General features: G+C 42.4%; 1 protein-coding gene and 1 pseudogene across 1 annotated transcript in view; both read right to left on the bottom strand.

The window, feature by feature from the left end:
- Nucleotides 1-27,510, bottom strand: part of LOC124805180 (soluble guanylate cyclase 88E) — a 352,299-nt gene that overhangs the window by 60,228 nt on the left and 264,561 nt on the right. Inside the window, exons 6-7 of the mRNA XM_047265670.1 lie at nucleotides 12,969-13,092; nucleotides 12,721-12,862 (exon numbers count right to left, since the gene is read on the bottom strand). Coding sequence (XP_047121626.1) covers nucleotides 12,721-12,862; nucleotides 12,969-13,092 — 266 coding nt within the window. The remainder of the gene's footprint in view (nucleotides 1-12,720; nucleotides 12,863-12,968; nucleotides 13,093-27,510) is intronic.
- Nucleotides 17,594-17,711, bottom strand: LOC124709253 (annotated as a pseudogene).

The raw sequence follows: 27,510 nt of genomic DNA on the forward strand, positions 1-27,510 counted from the left end.
GACGCAAGTAAACTACTTCTGGGAGCAACGACTTACAGTTTTTTCGAGGCAATTGGCGCAAACTTGAAATAAATTGATAGGATATTAATAATAAGCGTAAAAAAGGCTTCCATTGTTTTGGAAAATATAATATCGATGTAGGTGGATAATTCCATATTTAACCTCGTTACTATTATTCATTCCACAATATTATTTGTAAAGTAGAAGAGTAGGCCTATATTCATAAAAGTGAATTACGTATCTTAGAACTCGAAATACGATGAAGACCACAGATAAATTCAAGGAAAAGAGCAACATTCCGCTTCGTTGATGTACGAAATTCAGCAAACTATATTTTACGTTGCAAGAATTCGTACCAATGACACAGTTTCAGCTAGATGCAGTATGTTTTAATTTTTTTCATTCAATAATAGTTCCATCTACAACGTGAGATCGGCCAGATCGTTGAACTCTGAAGAATTTATAAACTTTTCTCTTCGTGTTTAAAATTTTCCGTTGTAATTTTCCGTTCATTTACGCAAAAATGATTAATTTATTGTTATCGCATGGACTATTATTATTAATTTTATGTTACACAATGATTTTATACTTACTTACGGCTGTTGATTCCATCCTTAAGAATTGAAATCGATAGGTTTTTAGAGATTTGGCGCCCTGTTAAATGTAGCGTTGAAATATTTGCTCAATGCGTGCAAAACTTATCACTGTAACGTTTGTTTACTGTTGACCTCGTTTCCAGAGTTGGATCTTGTATGCCCCAAATATCTTGAGCCGCGAAAGGTTGACTCTTGAACTGCATTTTGGAAGAAGATCCGGTGTGTTTCCATTCTGCAGGATAGCATTTGCTCTCTGGTTCAAAGTTTAAACCCATGTTTCATCTTCAATGATGATTCGTTTCAGAAACATTTCCTCTCCATTAGCATGTCAGTCCAGTAGCTGCTGACAGATTCTCATACGACTATGATTATGCTCTTCACTGAGTTGTTTTTGGACGCATCTTGCGCAGACTTCAGTATATTTGAACTTGTTATGGATGACATCATATGCAGAACGATAACAAACGTGCATTTTGTTTGCTTCTTCATCAACAGTCACTCGTCGGTTTTCCAAAGCCACGTGACAGATTTGCTCCATCATTGTTGGAAGTCAGTGCATGCCTTGATCTTTACTCGTCCTTCACGCTTATTTGGCCGCTTCTGAATTGTTTAGTCCACTGGCAAACACTTCGCCACGGTAGAACATTGCCGCGGTATTGTGCCTTTTGCTCCTGGTACACCATTAGACCTCAAAAACCGGATTACAGTGTACTGTTATTCATTTGTACAAACGTAAAGTGGGGCAGCCTTAATTTCTTCACAACAGCATACCTCGAACTCAAGAGTAAACTGATGTGGCGATGCTGAAACCAGCCATAAGCGAAGACAGTGCTATCTTCTACTGACTAGCGAGCGCCCCGAACTGTATAACCAATCTAAACACGCTTAGAATGAAAGTACTTGCTTTCGTATCATAAAAAATTACAACGGTCGTTGGCTTCGTAATTGTAGGTATCAGATTGTTGCTGCATGTGATATTTTTCCTGATGATGATTATGCGTTTAAAGGGACTAAACATCTTGGTTATTAGTCCCTTGTTGCACTGGAAAGTCACGTAAAATGTTGTGGAATGAGCAGCTCCAGCGTTTGTGGCCTTGTCGTCGTGGTCGAAAATTCTCGTGACAGTAGCTGAAGTCAGTAAAACCCAGGCAGCTAAAAACTGTAGCCAGTCACTGAAGGATACTCCATGAAGAGTCATCATAGGCAGTACTATTAAAATGGCGTGAGAAAATTAAGAATGTACTGATTAGACAGACAATTAGCTTAAACTGGTCGGAAAATAAAATTCATACCCAAAAATTTAAATATGCATGAAAGTGCAGAGGTAAAAATAACTTGGAGGCCACTGAACGTTGAGATGCATTAAATCTTATGGTTGTTACTAACTACACTCCGCGGTGTTACCAATGGCTAAACAGTAATTTACAGTACAAAAAATGTTGTTGCTACTGCAATATATCTATGCTGGCAACGTTCCGAGACTTGTCGTTCTCAGCATATATGTAGAGATAGCTGAGTACCTGGCATTGCCCGGGTATGTATTTACTAACTAAATGGGCTGCCCGCACCAGCTATTGTGGCCGAGCCAAGACACCATGATCGAATCCTAGGTATGTCTGCCCAATATGGTAAACGTGTGTTGATGTGCAGCTGCTGCCAGCATAGACTTCTAATTCGTGGTGTGTTTGTCCGTAATCATGCAACGTGAGGAAGCCAGTGCAGTAAGAATGAAAGCAATGCACAGACACTGAAGAAATGTGAGGGGTAAAAAACAAACTACAGAATAAATTTCTGTTGGCTGTAGACGAAAACAGCAAGTCCACTGGGTATGTATCTCACAGGACTGCTCTGGACTGTTGTGTTCCCAGTCTGAAACAATTCACTTAAAAAAACACAGTTGTACGAAATCCCACATTGACACAGCTCCTTCAGTTATATTGGCATTAATATAACAAGTATAACAGCGAAGTGTGTTGCGTTGTGTGCCAGATGCATGAGACTTAAGCTAAGGAGGTCTAGATGTACATCCCTCTAGATGCACATCCCTGTTTTAGGAGGAGACATGCCATAAAACAGGTTGATGCAATTTGAATCAGAATAATATCTCCTATTATTAAGGACGTTATTAATGAAACATGTGCTGCAACAGTTGATACGTGGACTGATTCACTCAATCACGCGCATTATCTGATGCTTGCAGCGCATTACATAAATACGGATTGGCCTCTTGTGAATAATGTTTCATTTATAATTTAATTTTCAGGCGTCTAGAAGATGGGAGTAAATCTTAAAAAAGAAACATAAGAGATTATGTATTTTCAGTAGGTTTTGCCCCACAGCTCATATATATTTGAAAAATGTCATACGAGGGTGGTCTGAAAAGTTCTCGGAACGGAGTAAAAAAAAGTACTTATATCACTGAAACTTTTTTTATTTTTCAATATAGTCTCCTTGTAGATTATTGCACTTGGTCCAACGATGTTCCAGTGCCTTGATCCCATCTCGAAAATGAGTTTCCTCCAGGCCTACAAAATACTTGTCAACTTCGGCTATAGATTCTTCGTTTCAAGTGAATCTTCGTCTACCAAGCAAAATTTTCAGTTTTGGGAAGAGATGGATGCCTGACGGAGCCATATCAGATGAATAAGGCGGGTGTGGCAATGATTCATACCTTAGTTTGTGTAATTTTGCCATGGCGACAGCACATGTTTTTGATCCAGAAAGAGTCGTGGCACCCTTCTTACAGATAATTTTTTCATTCCTAATTCTTCAGTTAAAATGTGATATACCCTTTCAGATGACATCTGGCAAGCGTGAGCAGTTTCATGCACTTTCAATCGGCGATCCTCCATGACCATTTTGTGCACTTTTGCCATGATTTCTGGAGTAGTGACACATCTTGGCCGACCACTGCGCGGATCAGCATCTAAGCTCTCCCGACCAAATTTAAATTCATTTGTCCACTTGGAAACAGTTGAATATGAAGGTGCAGAGTCCCCCAGTGTATTCTGGAAATCGACATGAATGTCCATTGCTTTCATACCTTTCTTTACGAAGTACGCAATCACTACTCGAATCTAGATTTTTTCCATCTTCGCAAATCACTACGCGGGAGCAACAACAAAGTCACGTCACCACAACAGCACTCTTCCAAGAGCACTGACGTGGCACGCGTTACAGGCAACAGTCCAATGAATATCACGTGATCAACTCGTTGAGCTACCGCTCACCTCTCGTGGCGATTCCGATAACTTTTCAAACCACCCTCGTATTACCGCTCTGAGCTGCTGGTAAAATTCTTTATTAGTACAGCCAGTTTCAGTCGTCTGACCATCATCAGGTGATACTGAAAAATGCACGGATCTACCGTGTCAACGAAAATGACCTCAAATCAAGTGAAGTGTGTTACAGTACTGCAGTTGCAAGTACTGTTTCATTATGATACGTAGAAAGGATAGACTTATAATTAACTAGCGTAATTGATGTATTCTAACTGATATGTACTTTTTAATACGAGATACAAGGGATTAAAAATCGAGCCCTGACTTTTGTACGTGAGAAGGTCTTAATAATCTTCAACCATAAAATTGCTACGTTCCTATGGTCATCTTTCCTTGATGTCAATATGCTTGGCACAAATGATAAGCAGGAAATTCTAAGGAGTGTGTGACAAAAGTGTGCTAGTTATACAGGTACTACGTACAATCATTAACGTAATTGTTCGTGTATAGTCAGTGCACATTGTTTCATTGCGTACTGTTTTATCAACGTAAAATACATTTTTTCCAGGTACATCTTCGGGCAGTTCTGTATCACGTCTCTCTCTGGTGTTTGTGAAGATAGAGCCGTCAGGTACAATGTCATCGCCATCCAGAAAGAGAGATCGTTTCAACAACTGCGACAATAACAAGTTCTCCGCTGCAGACGAAGTAGGTCTCTATACATGAATACACGTTGGAGATGACGATTACGCGCTAAAGTGCTGGAACAGACACATTCTTCCAGGGATGGATGCAGTTACAAGGCGTATTTTATATATTCCAGCGACAGTCACGCCTAGTGAATGGTGCTTAAGTAAAGCTGGCATGTTATTAACAAATCTGCACGGTCAATTAACTCCAGAGTGCGTGAGTGATCATCCACTGCTGATCAACAGTAACTATAAATTTACTTCAAGCAAGAATTGTGAGTAGTTACAGCCATGAATATGTAATGTTCTTCATATATTTTCTTTACAGATGCAGTCATGTCCTAAAGTTGCGGAATAGTGTTTATTAAATGTGTACGTAGTTTCCTGTTATTGACAAGCAGCGTAAATCCATTTGGAAATGAGTCTTTTTTGTGCTTATACTCAACATCGAATTATTTTATACATGCTGTATCAAGTTAATTGTGTCACGTAAGAGTTCTTGGAAACGTTAATTTTGTGGAGAGAGAGAGAGAGAGAGAGAGAGAGAGAGAGAGAGAGAGAGAGTGAGAGAGAGTAAGGATGACAGAGCGAGGCGTTTTGTGCAGTGCGACGAGTCGAAGTGAAGGGAGATGTCAGTGATGACCGGTCACGCTCGATTATTCGCATGTCCGGAGCGTAGACTAAACATGTCTATGGAATGAGCATTCGGATGCATAGAGCTACAATTGTGTCCGCAAAATCTCCTGCTTTTTAGCCTGTATTTTGAGTGGTATTACTTCGCTTAGAAGTACTGTTAAACCATTTACAGACACCTTTAACAGTTGACACCAGGAACTGAAGTGAAGAGAAATGGTATTGCGCTTTTTCGCCACAGTACCGTATCTAAGTTCCCACTTTCTTTCCACTTTATTTACGTTTTTTCGGTAACGGGATAAGAAGTGACAGCCAACATTTTTTTTTCGTTTTACATTGCACTTATCCATATTGTCGAATCTCTGTTCTAATTAATTATACTACATTGACATTGTAGACGGCGCCGAAGCGTCACGAAAAACCAGTGCATTTGGAACCATGAAATTGTTACAGTAAATACCGTACGCGATTTGCACCAACTGCTTGTCCGTTATTATTTACAGTTTTCTCCTCATTCAAGCCTCTGACTTTTATAAACAAGTAAAGCGCCTAACAATTTTCATCATCCCACTAGAAAAGAAAAATCACACACTATGCACAAAAAAATACAAGATCAGGGTTCGAATTTTGGAGTAATAAAAGAATTGACAGGCAACAATATCTTTTTACGTTTTCTATTGCACTGATTCATATTGTCGAATCTGTTTTAATTAGTTACGTTACAATGTTACTATACAGGGAACTGTCTCACGCAGAAATTGTTAGATGTGCAGATAAGGGTTGGAGAACCTGCGTAAATTGTAGAAAATTAATCAGACTGTTATGTATAAATTTTATCTGCGTATGAAATTAAGCCCCATGTATATTCAGTGACTGGCAGTTTGCTCAAACATACTTGCAAATTTATCCAGCAATTTTCTCGCGAACACAATGGCTATAAGATCACAGAAATTATGAATATAAATAAGACTTTGTAATACCGTGTCTCGATATTTTTCAACATATAAAGTGCCTCATATCATTACGAAATTACGAGTATACGTTTGTTGTACGTACTTACGAAAAGTAAATGATTCTCCTTTGCATACATCCGCAGCAACGACAATACCATAGCTGTTACTAAAACTCAGACGTACATAAACGTTTCTACACGTCTGAGTTTCAGTAACAGCTATGGTGCAGTATTGTCGTTGCTTCGGATGTTTACGCGTAATCTTCAAGTTTTGCTATTACTGCAAAGTGTAGAGAACGACGTCGTCCCAAAATCACGTGACAAGCCCGCTTTGATATAGAGAACATGCGCAGTAGGCTATGCTCATTCCGTAGATGTATATATTCTCTATGCTCCGGAGTCCGGACATAAGACATTGACGGAGTATGTGGCCGAGCAGAGCCGTATGGGGCCGGACAGGGGTGGCTCGGTCCACACTTCAGCAGACGAGCCGTAACTGGTCAAAAATTGAGCTTTGCAGCAGTCGAGTGTCCATCTCCACGTCCCCCTTCTCTCTCCACGTTATCACCCTCACTCCAAAAGGAGGACGGTGGCTCTTACCCTCACAGTATTTTTTTTCAGATCGTAAGTGTAAAGGGCGATCAAAAGTTTCTGTTCGAAGACCGTACAATCAAGGATCGGTATGCCAATCAGTCAAAATCACAGTGAGTATCGAGGCAATCATCCCACCGATGCTCCAGGTTGGAGATATCAGTTTGGTAAAACACTGTGTGAAGATGCAGCACATCCTCCTCCAATAGAAACTGGGGGTGAGATCAGTACTATAGGCCGGGTGCTCGAGTGTCTCCCGCTTGAGCTGGTGTAACTTGGGGACATGGGTTATCATGAAGCAGCATGGAATTGGCACGCCACTCCATAACTGTGGTTTCCGACGGTCATGCTGCCCCATGCACATTATTCACTCTCTAATGCATGTCTATCGGTGTTTGTCCTTCGGCAACCAAGGCAAGAGTAACAGCACGTTGGTCCTGTTTGGACGCATTTGCTAATAACGTCGCCATAGTACACAGTTCCGCATTTACCACACGCACGTCGAAAAGACATGAATGGCAACTAATCTCTTGCATAAATGTCGGTACTTACGTAGCTGCGTCGGAGTCACGTTACGTTGCATATCCAACTCCCTCAAACGGAAAGTTTTTGATCGACGCTTATAATAATAATATTAATAATAATAATGATGATGACGCGACGCATCACGAAGGAATTGTCATAATGGGACGGAAATCGGTAGGTATTACGTACATATACAGACAAACAAATGATTACACTTTAAGAGAAAGAGATTCACAAATTGAGCAAGTCACCAACCCATTGGTCTCCTCTTGCCCTTACGCAAGCAGTTATTCGGCTTGGCATTGATTGATGGACTTGTTGGATGTCATCCAGAGCGATATGCCAAATTCTGACCAATTGGTGCGTTAGGTCGTCATACTGCCTAGCAGGTTGGAGGTCCCTGCCCATAATGCTCCAAACGTTCTCAAATGGGAAGAGGACAGGTGACGTTGCTTGTCAAGAAAGAGTTGGCGAAGGCGAAGACAAGCAGTAGAAATTCTCGTATGCAGGCGATTATTATTTTGCTGAAATATAAGCCCAGGATGACTTGCCATGAAGGGCAATAAAACGGGGCATAGAATATTGTCGACGCGCTGCAGTGCTGTAAGGATGCGACAGATTAAGGTTAGTACCCCGCTGCTTTACAGGGCCTCTCCAGACGCGTTTTCGCTGGTTATCGTGGCTCATTTCGAAGTGGGCCTCATCATTGAAGACAATTTTGCTCCAGTCAATGAGATTCCAGGTCGAAGACATGTACAGCGGTCGGATACCAACCTCACTGTCACCCGACATATACCCCGACAAGTAGAAGTGATGGTCTGGTGCCATTTCTTTTCATAGCAGAACCCCTTTGGTTGTCATCTGCGGCACCATTATAGCACAGAGGTGTGCCGATGATATTCCATGCCCCGTTTCGTTGCCTTTCATGGCAAGCAATCGTGGGCTTACGTTCCTGAAGATAATGCGGCGAGAGTTCCTAGTGCTTCCTTTCGTGGTTGCCAAGCCATAACTTGGCCAACAAGGCCGCCGGATCTCTCCCCAACTGGGGAGCGTTTGGAGCATTATGCGCAATGCCGTCCAGCCATCAGGGGATTTTGACGATCTAATGCGCTAGTTGGACAGAATTTGGCGCGATATCTATCAAGAGGAGAGCCAAAAGCTGTGTCAATTAATACAAAGCCAAATAACTGTTTGCATAAGGGCCAGAGGTGGACCAACGCGTTATTGGCTTGATCAATTTGTGAAGCTATTTCTCTTCAGTAAATCATCCAATTTTTATGAAATTTTAATCATTTGTTTGTCTATTCATGTACATTACATCTACCGATTTCCGTCTCATTTGGATAATTCCTTAGTGGTGCATCGTTTTCTTTATTTATTTTTTAAAAATTCTGTTTGAAGTGCATTTCTACAAAATTTGGTTGAAATCGTTTACGGTGCGTTTTTCCCGGATATGCATATGTCAAATCTGTTTCACAGATATGAACATATTTCAAAGGTATTTGTACACATATTTCACCTTTCACGCAGCGCAACGTTTATGACGTCGTCTCTCCCGAACCGTGTGTCGCACAACGATGTAATTTTGCAGGTTCATCCAGTGCTATACGTGCATACTTTCTGTGAAATGTGTTGTGAGTAGAGTTACTAGCAAATATTTACTAGGAAATATTTCACACATCTCAGTGTTTATGGCGCCCTGTATGTTGACCTATGTGTCATAGAATGATATAATTGTGCTGGTACATTCAGTGGAATATATGAAAACTGTCTGCAAAACGTATCACGAATACAGTTAGTAGTAAGGAAGTATAAACTAATACGTCGTGCTTCATGTGGCAGTTTTACTGCATGAAAGGCGAAAATGTGGCAAACGATAAACTTTTTTCCTTTCATCTTTTTGCAGGGGTTGTCGGCGAAGAAAAGTTTCGTAAGGATCTGATATTACATGTAAAGTTGTTGCAACTCATTAAGTGCTCTCATTCTCAAATACTGGGTAAATAAGTATGGGTATTCGTGCATATGGGCTGCGCTTGTTTTTCAATCCCACTCGCTATCCCTTTGATAAATTAGGTGCTCCGTGTCAGCGTATAAGCTGTCACCATTCCAGACTTCATCCAAATCCGTCCAGCCGTTTCAGTTTCAAGGAGTAGCAAACATTCTAACACACACACTCACAAACTTTCGCATTTATAATATACACTGAAAAGCCCAAGAAACTTTTACACCTGCCCGACGTCGCGTAGGGCTCCCGCGAGAACGTAGAAGTGCCGCAACACGACGTGGCATGGATTCGACTGATGCTTGAAGTAGTGTTGGAGGGAAGTGACACCATGAATCTTGCAAGACTGTCCATAAATCCGTAAGAGTACGAGGGGGTGAAAATCTCTCCTGAACAGCACGTTGCAAGGCATCCCAGATGTGCTTATTAATGTTGATGCCTGGGGAGTTCGGTGGCCAGCGGAAAAGTTTAAACTCAGAAGAGTGTTCCTGGAGCCACTCTGTAGTAGTTCTAGACGTGTGAGGTATCGCATTGTCCTGCTGGAGTTGCCCAAGTCCGTCGGAATGCACAATGGGCATGAATGAATGCAGGTGATCAGACAGGATGCTTACGTCGGGTCACCTGTCAGTGTCATATCTAGACATATCAGGGGTCTCATATCACTTCAACTGCATACGCATATTTTTCTGGCCGCAGCGATGTCGGAGATTTGATTGGATTCCTCATATTCACGGTACACTTGTGAAATGATCGTACGGGGAATCCCCACTTCATCGCTACCTCGGAGATGCTGTGTCGCATCGCTCGTGCGCCGACTGTAACACCACGTTGAAACTCACTTAAATCTAGATAACCTGTCATTGTAGCAGCAGTAACCGATCTAAACAACTGCGCCAGACACTTGTTGTCTTACATAGACGTTGACGACCTCAGCGCCGTATTCTGCCTGTTTATATATCTCTGTATTTGAATACGCATGCCTATACCAGTTTCTTTGGCGCTTCAGTGTATAATTATGTAAGATAAGCAGATAGAGAAAGCAAACTTGAGGTGCACAGCGATATTTTGTGAATAACACATTATGCTGAACTGCGTTGCTTGAAATACTTTTGTGTGATGTGCCAAGTTGGAGATTCGTTATTTGATATGCGATGTTATAGACGCCAGTTTCCATATGAATAGGCTTCTCAAATAGACGTAATCAAACAGGTTTACTCTGTAATAAGTTAAAGCAATAGTTGCTGAGGATCAAATGTTATAAAAGAATTTAAAAATATTTTTAATGGGATGTGTTTGGCAGACCGGCTTAGGCACTGATTCGACCGTAATAAATTATTAAGCAAATGCTGGAAATACGCATCTGGCCATTAGAACTGCAACAAACGTCAGATTGGCATGAAATGTGCTGCATGCTTGGATATGCAAATTATTTCTATTTCAATGTAATCTCTGGGAGTACTACAATCTTTAGTCATATATAACGAAAGATTGCGTAGTTGCTTGCTGATACAGAAAACACATTTCAATGTTGTTTGGTTGTGAGAAGATAGTGTTATGCCTCGTGAAGGAAGCTGAAACGTCTACCGGTACGCATCGAAATTCGAAAACGGCTGTGTACTATTGTCCACTACGCGTAAACATCAAGTAAAATCTCGTTATTTTCTGAAACAATCTGACACTAAAACCATTTATTTCGGACCCTTGCGTTTCGTGAGCAAAGTCATTACCAGCTGAGTAATCTAGAGTCCACCCAAATAATGGGGGTGATTTTAGTGGAATCGAAGTACGCAAATGTAGTGTCGGAATCGGAGATGGTATTTACGTAATTACCATTTCGGGCTAACAACAGCACTGCGTAAAATTTAAAGTTTATTTATTTGTATAACAAAACAAGTTGTAAGAATAATAATAATTATTATTCAGCAGTTTCAAGATCCATCAGGAATGAGCTAAATCAAATCCTGAAATTGTAAAACAGTAAGTTGTATTTAATGAAGACTAACTGTGGGGCTTTACATACTTTTAAGCTGTTTATTAAACTGTGGTGTGTTACGCAGTTCCACTAAAACGTTTCTCTCTTGGCAGTGAAACCATCGACAGAGGCAATTACTTTCGTATTGTAGGATGGAATATTTAGATATTTGTGTTTGTTTTCTATAACAACAGTGGATTCCCAGACACTAGAATATGATTTTACCTGTTGTACTCTTATTGACTAAGCCTTTCCTTAAAGCGAATTTATCGACAAGCTTTTCCGTAGTTCTAGATTTATCGTTAATATCGTCATCCTTGCAGCTCATTAAAATATTTGGTAACAAATACTGGACCTTGCTTCTTCCTGTGTTGACATAGTTATAGAGTTAGCGCTAGTATCAGTAGTTTCTGCTAGGTTAACTCTCAACAGTTCTATCGTTGGTCGTTTATGGACAGACGCGCCAGAATCTTCGGTCTTGCTAAGAGACTCCTACAATGTATAAAATATAGTAGTCTTACTGTACTTATACTTTAACAATGCTACTGAAAAACTTTGTTCTGTATCATGAGCATAAAAATGTGAAATTTCAGTAAATCAGTCCAAATCAGGTACAGCCTGAGTTGCCTGTTGTTCGGTTTTTCACCGAACAGTTCGGTATGTCAGTCCGGTATTCGGCATTTGGTACCGATGTATGAGTGGTTCGATATTTTTGGAATTCCATTCATGACACTAATCTGACGGTTTATTCGAAGAGATGCGTATACTACATAAAACAATTACAAAGTCAAGCTTCTACATATCGTGGAAAATGTTTTTAAATGCCTAACATACAAAAATATCAGAAGGACAATGGCAGTTCCTTGCGCTAATGTATATGTGGAAAGAGTCTTCAATCACATGAATCAGTCGTTAGAAACAAATTGAGTGTAAATTCGTTGCAATCTGAAGTGTGCGACATGCAACGATTTTTATCAAAAAATTAAAGTTATCAAAAATTCGAAGAAACCTGTAACTATTGGTAATCAATACAGCTTTAATATTCAGCGTTTTATTGTGCTCACTCTCAGCTCAGCAGATTCTTCCGCCGGGCACTGTTCAGTAATTTTGGCAGTGTAATCTGGCAAGCCTAGATACGTGAACAGCAGCATTCGTTCGCTCTGGACCGAGGCACATCATTAGGCAGCAAGGTCCTTTGACCACTCATGTTATGTTGTTGGCAGCGTTATTACTGCAGTTTTAGTTTTGATATTTGAGGTTCAGACTTTGAACCTTCACCTTCCGTAAGACCTTTACAAAACTGTGGAGTCGTAGATGGAATCTCAGTCGGAGTCACGACCTTTCGGAGTCGGAGACGATGCATCCCAAATCCAGACACTCCTCGCGCTTCTCTTTCATAGTTTCAAATTGCCTTCGCCCTTCTCCCACTTTTTAAACTCCACACAAGTTCTCCCGTGTACCTTGCTACATACTAAAATTCCTGTGTTTGCCTTTTCATTAAAATACTCATATACTACAATTAATACTAAATTTCCTTACCTTTCAGCCTAAGCTTTTTTTCGTCGACTGAATCGGACTGGTCGCTGAGTATTATCTCGTGTTTCTTCCTGTCCGACGGCCGCTCCGTCAGAACCGGTTCCACGGTGACCAGCTCGAAAATGTTGTTTGTGCGGTTCAAGATCTGAAACGGAACCACAGGCGTATGACAGTTACCGAGACAGATCCACGTGCGTAGACTGACGGTTGCCAACACTCAGAAATAAAATACCTTTGTAGAAAGAGCTTACAGTTTCAAATCTGAAGGCAATTAAGGGGCGCACGAGGTCAAACCAGTTTGTAATCTTCTTACTGATGAGGTCAGGCAGAATAACCATGAGAGAGTTCCCGATGCTCCGAATCACCATGTCGTTCCTAAGTAAACAGAAAACATCAGCAAGTCATACAACGGGGGACGGCACTGGAGGCTGTTAGCATCAGCAGCTAAAATAACAAAAGACAAGGGTCATTCCGAAGCTAAAGCCTTCCATTTATTTTCATGAAAATTACAGCAGATACAGGAAGCGCAATAACATACTTAAATAGAAAAATATCTCAGCTAAACACTTCGTTTTTCCACATAATCACCACTATTCGTTATTACAGTGTTGCCGACAATCGACAAGAGCGTCTACATCTACATCCATACTCCGCAAGCCACCTGACGGAGTGTGGCGTAGGGTGCTTTGAGTACCTCTATCGGTTCTCCCTTCTATTCCAGTCTCGTATTGGTCGTGGAAAGAAAGATTGTCGGTATGGCTCTGTGTGGGCTCTGATCTCTCTGACTTTATCCTCATGGTCTCTTCGCAAGACGCCGCACTAGTAAAAACCTGAACCAGACGAGGCTGACCACCGTCTTGCAGCTTAGAGGCTGAGGTTCGAAAATGGTAGCCACGTAGTCCATCTTTCTTAGGCCCGAAAAGAAGCAAGTCTATAGATGCTAAATCAGGACTACGCGGTAGATATGATGGGACAGCCCAGCCAAATTTGGCATTGAGTTCTTTCATGATTACAACACTGTTGTGGAGTTCCGCGTTATCGAGTTACAAGATGTTATCTGGCCTGACAGTAGAAATTCTTTCGACACGGTCAATGTCGTCTTGTAGCGTTCTGAACTGACAGTTGCTTTAGGCTCCAAGATATCCAGAAGAACCTCACCCTGGCTTCCCTTCAAGATAGTGCACATCAGTTTGCCTGCAGATTACCGTGTCTTGAACTACTTCTGTGCTGGAGAACTCGCACGTTGTCACCCCTTTGACTGTCTTTTGAATTTTGGCTCGTAGTGATGGCACCACGTCTCATCTCTGTTACTGATGGTGATCAGAAGGTTGTCATCTTCAGCAGCAGTTTCCGACAAGTTTCCGTTCGAAGACGTTTTGGTCTTGTGTAAGCATCCGTGAACCTCTCTCCGACACACTTTGCGATAACTGAGGTTGCGTAACATCTTATTTAGCTGCTCACAAAATCACTTGGTCGAAATCCGCCGATCACCACGGCTGAGCTGACGAAACTGCTGTTCGTTATGAAGAATGTGAGCTGAGCATGGTAGACTTCGACGTGACTCGTGCACACTTTTTTCACTACTATTGAAACCCAGTACCCACAGCCTCAAATTGCCCATGACTATTGTAACTTCACCATACACCTTTAGCGTGCGTCCACGGATTTCAATTAGAGCAGATTGTTTATCAGTGAGGAATTAAATGGGACATCTCTGATTAACAAGCATCTCGTTGTGAATTTTAAAATTTTCCCGGTAAATTGACTGTTCAAACAAATTTCATGCTTGCAGCCGGTCGTTGTTCAATACTTCGCACAATATTTCAGCTGGACACCTGCCAATCATCTTCAGGTGAGCCGTCGCAGACTGGCGAGAACGTCCTCCGTTCCGCAATATATAGCGTACTGTAACTATTCTGCGCATGCGTCAAAAACTTGATAGATGAACCACACTGCCCGCCGGCAGCGCACTCGCTGGTGGAATAGCAGAACTCAGTCGCCCTCTGCGTTGCTGTTTGCCGCGGCCGTCGACGCACTCTGTCGTCTTCGATTAGAACAAATCGTGGAGATTATGGGATTCCGTGCACTGTCCAGGTGGTAGCCGCCGTCACGGTTTAACAGATTTTCCGCCAGTCGTATTGCTACGGATTCTTTAATAATGGAGTCCCAGAAAGACGTTGCTGTGGACAAAATCATTGTTTTCTCATACTCCATTGAATGTCCAGTAGAAATACAGTGTTCAGCAATAGCGGACTTGCTTGGCTGCAAAAGGCGGGTGTAACGTTGATGTTCAGTGCAGCTTTCTTTCACGGTGCGTGTGGTTTGACCTATGTAAGCCATACCACATTGGCACGGTATCTTGTAAATTCCGGCCTTTCGTAGTAACAGATTGTCCTTAACTGATCCCACGAGGTCCGCAATCTTCGATGGTGGGCAGAAAACCACTTTTACCTGAAATTTTCGGAGGATTCTTGCTATTTTAAACGAAGTGTTGCCAACGAAAGGAAGAAAAGCTAAAGATTGTTCCGGCATGTTCTCCTCTTTATTCACTTCCTGCTTTTTAGTTTTAACTGTTAGTGCCCTGTTAATCTGCCGGATGGAATACCCATTTTCGCTGAATGCTGTCTTTAGATGGGCGAGTTTTTGAGGTAAGCTACCTAGATCTGAGACAGTATGAGCTCTATGAACAAGCGTTTTAAACAAACTCATGGTTTGCGATGGGTGATGCCAACACGATGCTTGCAGGTACAAATCAGTACGAGTGGGTTTCCGGTAAACTGAATGCCGTAGAGAACCATCATTCTTCCTTCGAACCAGGACATCCAAGAAAGGCACACAACCATCTTTCTCTATTTCCATGGTGAACCGGATGTTGCTATGAATGGAGTTGAGGTGATGTAGAGACTCCATTAATTTATCTTCTCCATGAGGTCACACTATGAAAGTGTCGTCCACATTCCTACAAAAAAACTGTTGGTTTCAGGGCAGCTGATTCAGGCGCTTGAATGATGACTAGCAGGTGCACCGTTGAAATATCGTGCGAAGTATTGAACGACGACCGACTGCAAGCCCGAAATTTGTTTGAACAAGCATCTCGTTGTCCAGAATCCATTTTCGGACGTTTCCCTGCTGGTGTTAAACACTATATGATAGGAAGTAAAGGCACCGCTATTAGTGGCCCTTAATATACAGTGTGTCCATCCTTCACCTTTATGACAGCTTGAATTCTGCTGGGGACACATTCAGTAAGATATCTGAATGTCTGTGGTGGAATGATCCGAAGAGCCAAAACCAGAGCATATACCCATTTGGACGCTGCGGTCTGGAGCGAAGTCTACATTCTAGTTCATCCCAAAAGTGTTCCATTAAGTGCAGGTCGGGATTCTGGGCAGGCCAGTCCATTTCGGGAACGGTGCTTTATGACAGGGTCCATTGTCATGCTGACACAGTCATTGTCTCCGAAATGTTCTCCTACTGTACACAGTGCAGAATGATGTATATATCCATCCACATGTAGCATTTTCTTATGCGTAATAAGGGGGTCACATGCTAACTAAGAAAAACATCCCATACAGCAACACTTCACTGCTAGCACTAGATATGATGACGGGTCAAATTATCTATGCATTTACCAACCCTAGACCCTGCCATCGGACTACCACACGTTATAGCCTGATTCATTACCCCAAATCACTTGTTTCCAGTCATCCACTGACCAGTGGCATCGCTCTGTACTCCACCTCCGGCGTTGCTTAGTACTGAACACAGGAGTGTGTGGCTTATGAGGAGCCGGTCGACCATTGTACCCCATTACTTTAACTCCCTACACACAGTCATCGTGCCGGCTCGACTGCTGGCAGCACTTTGGAACCCACGGGTGACTCCATCCGCTGATTTCACTCCATTTTTTTTACAACCACTCTCCGCAGTGCTCGGCGGTTCCTGTCCGACAGTATGTGAGTTGCGTCTGGTGCTGGTTTGATTGTGATTGATCCTTCGTGTTTCTACTTCACAGTTACATCACCAACAGCCGTTGGGGACAGCTTCAGAACTGTTGAAATATCCCTGATGAATCTGTTACTCAGGTGGAATTCAATGACTACTCCATTTTCGAAGCCACTGACCGATCTATTCTGCTGTTATTGCTCCCCTACTGACAACGCAATAACCTCCACCTACTTTTATACTGGCGGGTCCGCCTCTCGTGACATCTGATGATCAATATCGAGTTGCATAAGCGTGTCCGAATACTTTTGATCAGACAGCGTAAGTCGCAGGACAAAGAAATCGTCAGGAAATTAGCTGATAGATTCAAAAATTAATACTAAATAGGAATCTATAGAAATTTATAAAAGCGAGGGGCAAGACTGTAAAATTACCATTATTGATATGAAGGAGTTCGTGAGTTTCGAGACGTGTCATTTCTCAAGTAGTAAATTTTGTGGATAAAAGCACTCCGTCTTCAGGCCACGAGTGGCCTACCGGGACCATCCGACTGCCGTGTCATCCTCAGTGGAGGATGCGGATAGGAAAACGTTCAAATGTCTCTGAGCACTATGGGACTTAACATCTATGGTCATCAGTCCACTAGGACTTAGAACTACTTAAACCTAACTAACCTAAGGACATCACACAACACCCAGTCATCACGAGGCAGAGAAAATCCCTGACCCCGCCGGGAATCGAACCCGGGAACCCGGGCGCGGGAAGCGAGAACGCTACCGCACGACCACGAGCTGCGGACTGCGGATAGGAGGGGCGTGGGGTCAGCACACCGCTCTCCCGGTCGTTATGATGGTATTCTTGACCGAAGCCGCTACTAATTAGTCGAGTAGCTCCTCAATTGGCATCACGAGGCTGAGTGTACCCCTAAAAATGGCAACAGCGCATGGCGGCCTGGATGGTCACCCATCCAAGTGCCGACCACGCCCGACAGCACTTAACTTCGGTGATCACACGGGAACCGGTGTATCCACTGCGGCAAGGCCGTTGCCGAAATTTTGTGGATAGCAAAAAAAAAATTAACCACAGAGAATTGATGGTTACCGACTGGATATTTTTGTAAGCTGATTACTGTGGAATGAATAAAAACTCTGTACTGCTGACCCCAGGGCGGTGAGGAGCGGGGAGGGGGGGGGGGGGGGGTTTGGTGAGTTTGGCGTGATCACTTCTAGCCCCCCTCCCCTCCCCCCCACTCAATTGTGGCGGATGCTTGTGGTACTACATCTACATAATTTGGCTCAGATACTCAAAGTCAGCACAGAAAACGAGAGGCATTAGTTACAGAATGACCCTCGAGATAGTAATGAATTGCTTAAGAATGAAAATGTGGTACAAAAAGATTTAAAACAGCATAGTACAACTAGCAAACCTTTCCCCATCAAATAAATCGAAATTAAATCCACCTTTATAAAATTAAAGCGTTATTCTTCATTTTTCTTATATTTCATGAATAAAAATATTTCGTTGCATTGTTCCTGTTTCCCAAGTTTTCTGACCAGCACTACTTTGGCACTGTTCTGTCACGTATAAAGCTTTCTCTTTTCCGTCAAGCCACTCTACGGTTAAAGCGAACACTGTTCGTACATTGGAAATTTCGAAAAGTTCTATTTGTACTCGAGCATAAAAATTTACACCACTGCCTTATGGATATCACTTTATTCCAGTAAAGATTCTGAATATTTCTCCATTTACACTATTTAAAACAAGGAATTTCCATAGATGATAAACAATACTTGAAATTAAAAGAGATAACGGGACTTGGGGCGCAGCTGATTCGGAATTAAAAGAGATAACGGGAAACATCAACATGTTGAAGCCTGTGCTACTTACCAGTCATTAGTGCTTGAACACATCTCTTTTGTTTCATGACCTTCGCACTTTGTTTTTAATGTGTGTCATACATTTCCAAATTTTAGACGTTTGGTTTGACAGAGATTTTATGAAGCTGACCACCTGGGTTTCTTGTGACATTGCAGATTAATGCCGGCCGCGGTGGCCGAGCGGTTCTAGGCGCTTCAGTCCTGAACCGCGCGACTGCTACGGTCGCAGCTTCGAATCCTGCCTCAGGCATGGATGTGTGTGATGTCCTTAGGTTAGTTAGGTTTAAGTAGTTCTCAGTTTTAGGGGACTGATGACCTCAGATATTAAGTCCCATAGTGCTCAGAGCCATTTGAACCATTTTTTGCAGATTAATATCACACTGGCGGAGTCTTGGTGCACTCATAACATTACGAAATACAACGTATTTTCGATTTAGTTTGAGAGGCGGTGGCACTACGAAGAATTGAATGTCATTCAATGCTTCTAAAGCCGAAAATGTTACTGCATAATCAGAGCCGAACAGAATGGGGTAAGTCTTCGCAGCTGGAAGGGCTGTACAATAGCTTCAATGATGAGCCAAAAAATTACGAGTACTACCCAGCGTGAGACTGAATGGCTTCTGGTGGCACTGAGGCACGTGATGCGGTAAGGAAGATATGTAGCCGGTGCAGATGTGAATAGACATAATTGTTGTTGTTGTTGTGGTCTTCAGTCCTGAGACTGGTTTGATGCAGCTCTCCATGCTACTCTATCCTGTGCAAGCTTCTTCATCTCCCAGTACCTACTGCAACCTACATCCATCTGAATCTGCTTAGTGTATTCGTCTCTTGGTCTCCCTCTACGAGTTTTACCCTCCACACTGCCCTCCAATGCTAAATTGGTGATCCCTTGATGCCTCAGAACATGTCCTACCAACCGATCCCTCCTTCTAGTCAAGTTGTACCACAAACCTCTCTTCTCCCCAATCCTATTCAACACTTCGTCATTAGTTATGTGAGCTACCCATCTAATCTTCAGCATTCTTCTGTAGCACCACATTTCGAAAGATTCTATTCTCTTCTTGCCCAAAATATTTATCGTCCACGTTTCACTTCCATACATGGCTACACTCCATACAAATACTTTCAGAAACGACTTCCTCACATTTAAAACTATACTCGATGTTAACAAATTTCTCTTCTCCAGAAATGCTTTCCTTACCATTGCCGGTCTACATTTTATATCCTCTCTACTTCGACCATCATCAGTTATTTTGCTTCCCAAATAGCAAAACTCCTTTACTACTTTAAGTGTCTCATTTCCTAATCGAATTCCCTCAGCATCACCCGACTTAATTCGACTGCATTCCATTATTCTCGTTTTGCTTTTCAGCGACGAAACGGGCCGGAAATGGGACGGTCCACTGACAGAAGCGACTATGACAAACAGCAGACTGTTATGACACAGCGCCAGTGAACAAAAATCTCAGAATGGTGAAGCTGGTTAGTTGTTAGCATGCTACTGTTTTGAGAATCTATAGAAAGTTGCTACAGAAAGTTGTTGGGGACCGTGAAACCATGAGTAGGCGACAACGTTTTGGACGTTCACACGTTATCACAGAAAGAGGAGTACGCAGGCCTACCCACCCTGTAAAGCGGGATAGACGGCGATCTGTGGGAGATATGATGACCGAGTATAATGCTGGTGCAGGCACAATTGTTTCGGAGCACACCGTTCAATGCATAATTCTGGACATACGGCTCGTCAGCAGATGGCACCCACTTTGGCCAAACGACGTAGTCACTTATGATTGTAGTGGGCAAAGGGTCATCGAGATTTGATTGCACATCAACTGGAAGAGTGGCCTGTTCGGAGGATCATATTTCCTGTTACACCGGGTCGATGGTTGTGTCCTGACAAGCCGCCATTGATGCGAACGGCTGCTAGAAAGAATGAACTGCGCCATGACACAGACTGGTCAAGGCAGAATTATGCTATGTGAGACATTCACCTGGACCTCCATTGAACCTGTAGTTGTAATCGAAAGTACTACGAGAGCTGTGGAGATAAAGCAGCATGAAAGCTTTTCTCGGAAATTGTAAGGAATTCTAGAAGTTATGCGCTGTGTTTACCACAGGATATTCAGCTGCTTGCTTGGGGCCCATCCACGTGCATGTGTTTGTCGCCTGACTGCCTGCAGAGAACATTCCAGCCACAAAAAAAGCACTTTTTCACAAGCTGATCATACCTGCGACCAATGCAGGTTTGTGAGACCACAGGCAGAACCGACAAAACACAAGAATTTGAGTAAAGACAGAAAGGGGAAGACTGTGCAGTAAGAGGGGTCGAGAACAAAACCTTTTTCCTATGTGGTATGTGCATGGAGAGCTGCATCAAACCAGTCTCTGGTCTGAAGACCACAACAACAACAACAGATGTGCGGATAGCAACATTGGGGAAGGGGAGTTGGTGGCGAACCGTGACTTACCCTGCTGCAATTAGTGTGTATTGAATGAAGTAAATGGACTGATATGTAATGAATGGATTGATGCGTATGAAATCAATAGTGTGAAATGGTAAATAATACCGCATATAACACATTAACATCATGATGAATCTGCTATACCCATGACAAACTGAAGGGATAATATAACATCTCTTTCACTTGCTTCACTTACAGTACAAGAGAGCAGAAGTGCTGTGACTAGACAGATGAGAAGAGCTCGAACCCAGTCTGCATTGTTGCCAGTTTTTCCCCTCTCTCTACAGTGTTCAAAATTTCCCCACTCCTCCTCTCCCTCTGGCATAGGCCAGTTGCTCTTTGTATAAATTGGTAACAAAGTAAAAAAAGGCAGGAAATTAAAAAATGGCAGGAAATTCAAATTTTGGTGGGAAGTTCAAAATAGCCCAATTGAGCTCCAGGGTATGCAACGTTCTATGATGTCACTGTTGTAAGTAGGGTTATCATCTGAAGTATAGATTAATGACAATTTATTAAAAAAATGCAAGAATTTGAGTTCTCCTGTTGGTGTGAACTTTAAAAATTCCAAATAGTTATACAAGATGGCGACTTTTGTGTACTGACACATGAGCTATGGCATTAGAATCCAAGATGCCTGATCTGAGATTCTGGCCTACTCTGCATTGCTGTGAAGGCAGGGAGAGCATTTTCCATGGTTTGTGGGGACACTGGTTGTGAAGTCTGCTTGCAGCCATACAGGGGTGGGACCACATGCTGAGCCAGGTCTCAGCTCATGCACCACAGGTCGCAGGAGAACTGGCTTCACAACGCTGTATGAGGCCATAGCTGACATATGAGTCTGGCCACTATCTGTCAGCAGCAGCCTTGCACAGAGAGATGCTTCACATTTCTGATGATTCGATGGTCTTATACATAGTGGATGACAAGAGTTCTGATTCCCACTGATAATGTGATGGCACTGTATCCATCTCCACAAACTCTCAATCACCACAGGCCACATGAGCCCAGTTAAAATGACCAGAAACGTGTAAAATTCAAGAGGCACACTTGTACTTTAACCTATATTGAAAAATAGCTGAAAATTCGAAACACCCACTAATCCACAAGCACACTCTCCAGGGAAATTAAGAATCTGAACACTGAACCTCTTGGGGAGAACATGTACAACGTCTCAGAATCTGAAAAATCAGAAGTTGCTGTGCTCATAAAATGCACCATGAACAATCTATGCAATGTGAGAGCTATTAAACCAGCAGTAACCTGCCTTATTTAAAGCCAATCATCCTAGTTCCTCCCACATTATTTGATGTTATATACACATAGCATGTATCAGCAACATTAGAGATGTAACGTAGTTGTACGCATTTACAAGTCAAATTGTGTACATCAAGAAATGTGGGAAATACAAAGGTCTAAAAGAATGAACTGTTATGAGAGTTTTGGTCTCTATCATTTCTATGCATAGCGTTTCAACTTGAAAAAACTCTGCTTTCACCAGTGACAGAGTGTGGCACCATCCAGTGACTCAATCCCGAATTTATGAGAAATGTTTAAACATGTAATGTCAGACACCTCAGGAAACCTACAAGAACACATGATAGCATGTTTGGTCTGTTGTCAATCCTAAACACCTAAGAATAGTGCTGTGTAGGCTGTAGCAGTAATAGGTTAAGATACCGAGTTGGACTTTTTCCATACAAATGAATATATTGTCATTGACTGAGAGTGTAACACCTGTAGGTTATCATTCTTACGATTATGTTTCACAATGATATTTAGAAAACTTAGCATTGATCAATATACTAAAACTACTAACAGGCTGAACTTGGGGATTACACCCCACCACTATTCTCCACATCTACAAAACCCCTGAAATGTCTCATCCTCAGCTATGCAAATGTTAGATAGATCTCTGCCCCATCAAAGTTCAATAAGCCCCTCCAAATCCTCAAATACCATGCACTCCATCTCACTTTCCACATCTGTTTACCTTCTCCCACCTGGAGCTTCTACCATCTCATCAAATTCCTACCACTCTTCACTCACATCAAACACCTCAGGATTTCCTATACTTTCCGCAAATTGTATTCCAATAACCCATTGTCTCCCCTCTGATCACCAACCCTGGTATCCCTTCACAAATACGCCCCTCCATCCATACACCTACATATGCTCCATATCCCATCCGAACACAACTTCAATCAATTCCCTCTCCCTGACAATTGAATCTGACCCAATATTTATCCCTCCTACCAACTTTAATTCTTCCCCACCAACCCCACTCCACATCAGGGCTCCTCTCTCCTTTTCCTGCTCCATCCATCCCCACCCCTTCGCCTTTGTAACCACTACTCTACTCAAACAACGCACTACTCCCCAACCTCTGTCTATCTGTATGTCCCATTGCCCACCTCAGCTCCAACGTATCGTCTCCATGATTTTCCTATCTAACAGACCTCTATCTTTTTCCCACACCCCTCTACCCTCTATGTGGTATTAGATGTCTACACACAGGTCATGTACAGCATTCACGTAAGTAACAAGCTGCTGATTTGCGTACGCGGTGATAGCGCCCGGTAGGGACACAGATGCGTTCCATAGGATTTACATCAGGCGAATTTGTTTGCCTAGACATCAACGTGAGTTTACTGTAATATTCCTCAAACGACTACAACACGGTTCTGGCTCTCAGACACGGACAATTATACTGTTGACACATGACATAGCCATCGAGGTAGACATCAAGCACGAAGGAATGCAGTGATTTGCAGCTATCAGCGTGCCTTCAATTACTACCACAGGTCCAATGTAAGCACAGGAGAATGTCTCCCACAGCATAATACTGCTCCCACCACTCAGGGTCCGTGACGCGCAGCACGTTTCGAGCCCCCGTTCACCTCGATTGTGGAGACGATCATCGACCTACTGTAAGAAAAATGGATTCACCAGAAGAGCCGACACGTTTTCAATAATAGACGGTCGAATCCCGACTGTCCCGTGCCGACTGCAATCGTGACTGACGACTCGTTGGATCAAGATGTGAACACGTAGGGGTGATCTGTTGCGGAATTCCATGTTCAACAATGTGCGGTGAATGGTGTGCTCCGAAACACTTGTGCGTGCACCAGAATTCTGCTCTTTCGGCAGAGATACCACAGACCACAATCTATGCTACTTTACAGAGCAGAGAAGCTTCCGAACCCTACATTCTGTGAAGAGTCGTGGACGTCCAACCATTTAGCACCTAGTGGTAGTTTCACTGTCCCATCTCTTTCCGTTGATGCTCACTTAGCACTTGAACATTCGACCAGCTTCGCCGTTTTTGAGATACTCGATCACATGCTCTGAGTAATAATAATCCGTCCTTTGTCAAAGTCGGTAATCTCAATGGATTTCGCCTTTGCACCCCACATCTTCGCTAGGGTGCTCTCCCTTCCGTATCTGCTCCGCTTAACGTACTTTTGTTACCGCGTCACGTGCCCGCAACGCCACCAGACGGCATCCAACGTCGCGGTCGGCACTGATCATAATGTTCTGTCTTATCAGTGTACGTTACTGTTCATACTTGCATTAAAGATTACTACTAAACTAACTTCTTTTGCTGTTGGAGTAGTGTAGCAAAGTATTACCTACATTAGTATTGATCAAATGGCTTAAGCTTTAAGTTTACGCATGAGTCAATTTCATTTTGAGATTATTGATAGCAGAACTGCATTAGTTCCAAATTATTTGTTTATTTACTTAACTTTGAAATATGCAATATTGAAAAAATCAGTAGTAGGCTTAATTACAACCTGCTCTATTCCCTTTTTAAATACTGATTAGTTCCACCACAATAGTGAAAGGAATAGGATAGCGTTAAAAGGTGCTGTTGATATGGAAGACTTGTGGAAGAACTTGTACGTTTACACATTGTACTATGAATATGCCTTACACGCAATTTCCCATGCCGTCTTTCTCTCACTTAGTAATGGTACACTTTAATATATAGAGGTAAAGCTGTCTTCAGCTTGAAGACTGGTTTGAACATCACATTTCTTTACTAGCCACTGTCGTATTGGAGTTGGTACGCTGCTGCCTTCCTCCATCTTTGAGCTGTCTTACAAATAGGGGGGCCTCCAGTATAATGTGGATTTCGAACTAAGATCCAACTCAGCAGTTTTCACATTTATAAAGCTATGTTCTCTGCAACAACTTTAGTATCCATGAGGTAATACTAAATACCGCCAGAATAAGATTTGTTCATCTACATCTACATCTACATTTATACTCCGCAAGCCACCCAACGGTGTGTGGCGGAGGGCACTTTACGTGCCCCTGTCATTACCTCCCTTTCTTGTTCCAGTCGCGTATGGTTCGCGGGAAGAACGACTGCCGGAAAGCCTCCGTGCGCGCTCGAATCTCTCTAATTTTACATTCGTGATCTCTCCGGGAGGTATAAGTAGGGGGAAGCAATATATTCGATACCTCATCCAGAAACGCACCCTCTCGAAACTGGACAGCAAACTACACCTCGATGCAGAGCGCCTCTCTTGCAGAGTCTGCCGCTTGAGTTTGCTAAAATCTCCGTAACGCTATCACGCTTACCAAATAACCCTGTGACGAAACGCGCCGCTCTTCTTTGGATCTTCTCTATCTCCTCCGTCAACCCGATCTGGTACGTATCCCACACTGATAAGCAATACTCAGGTATAGGTCGAACGAGTGTTTTGTAAGCCACCTCCTTTGTTGATGAACTACATTTTCTAAGGACTCTCCCAATGAATCTCAACCTGGCACCCGCCTTACCAACAATTAATTTTATATGATCATTCCACTTCAAATCGGTCCGTACGCATACTCCCAGATATTTTACAGAAGTAACTGCTACCAGTGTTTGTTCCGCTATCATATAATCATACAATAAAGGATCCTTCTTTCTATGTATTCGCAATACATTACATTTGTCTATGTTAAGGGTCAGTTGACACTCCCTGTACCAAGTGCCTATCCGCTGCAGATCTTCCTGCATTTTGCTACAATTTTCTAATGCTGCAACTTCTTTGTATACTACAGCATCATCCACGAAAAGCCGCATGGAACTTCCGACACTATCTACTAGGTCATTTATATATATAGTGAAAAGCAATGGTCCCATAACACTAACCTGTGGCACGCCAGAGGTTACTTTAACGTCTGTAGACGTCTCTCCATTGATAACAACATGCTGTGTTCTGTTTGCTAAAACCTCTTCAATCCAGCCACACAGCTGGTCTGATATTCCGTAGGCTCTTGCTTTGTTTTTCAGGTGACAGTGCGGAACTGTATCGAACGCCTTCCGGAAGTCAAGGAAAATAGCATCTACCTGGGAGCCTGTATCTACTATTTTCTGGGTCTCATGAACAAATAAAGCGAGTTGGGTCTCACACGATCGCTGTTTCCGGAATCCATGTTGATTCCTACAGAGTAGATTCTGGGTTTCCAAAAACGACATGATACGCGAGCAAAAAACATGTTCTAAAATTCTACAACAGATCGACGTCAGAGATATAGGTCTATAGTTTTGCGCATCTGCTCGACGACCCTTCTTGGAGACTGGGACTACCTGTGCTCTTTTCCAATCATTTGGAAGCTTCCGTTCCTCTAGAGACTTGCGGTACACGGCTGTTAAAAGGGGGGCAAATTCTTTCGCGTACCCTGTGTAGAATCGAATTGGTATCCCGTCAGGTCCAGTGGACTTTCCTCTGTTGAGTGATTCCAGTTGCTTTTCTATTCCTTGGACACTTATTTCGATATCCACTTAACTTTGAAATATGCAGTATTGAAAAAATCAGAAGTAGGCTTAATTACAACCTGCTCTATTCAATTTTTAAATACTGATTAGTTCCACCACAATAGTGAAAGGAGTATGATAGTGTTAAAAGGCGCTGTTGATATGGAAGACTTGTGGAAGAACTCGTACCTTTACACACTGTACTATGAATATGCCTTACACGCAATTTCCCGTGCAGTCTTTCTCTCACTTAGTAATGGTACACTTTAGTATATAGAGGTAAAACTGTCTTCAACTTGAAGACTGGTTTGAACATCACATTTCTTTACTAGCCACTGTCGTATTGGAGTTGGTACGTTGCTGCCTTCCTCCATCTTTGAGCTGTCTTACAAATAAGGAGGCCTCCAGTACAATGTGGATTTCGAACTAAGATCCAACTCGGCAATTCTCACATTTATAAAACTATTTTCTCTGCAACAACTTTAGTATCCATGAGGCAATACGAAATACCTCCAGAATAAGATTTGTTCCTCGTTAAGCAACATTGTAACAGACCTTATACTTTTTTATGATGCTTCGATTACACAAATTTGTTTAAACGCTTGGTATGAAACGGGTGTGTTATGGCGAAAAGTTAATATTAAAGTAAAAATTGAAAAACAACAATTTAGCATTTTCTTAACAACCTTAATCAACAGTACATTTAAAAATAACTTTTGTTACGTGGTTTTCCTTATCAGAAGGTACGAACAGAGAC

The sequence above is a fragment of the Schistocerca piceifrons genome, chromosome 7, assembly GCF_021461385.2.
Source record: "Schistocerca piceifrons isolate TAMUIC-IGC-003096 chromosome 7, iqSchPice1.1, whole genome shotgun sequence".
Lineage (NCBI taxonomy): Eukaryota > Metazoa > Arthropoda > Insecta > Orthoptera > Acrididae > Schistocerca > Schistocerca piceifrons.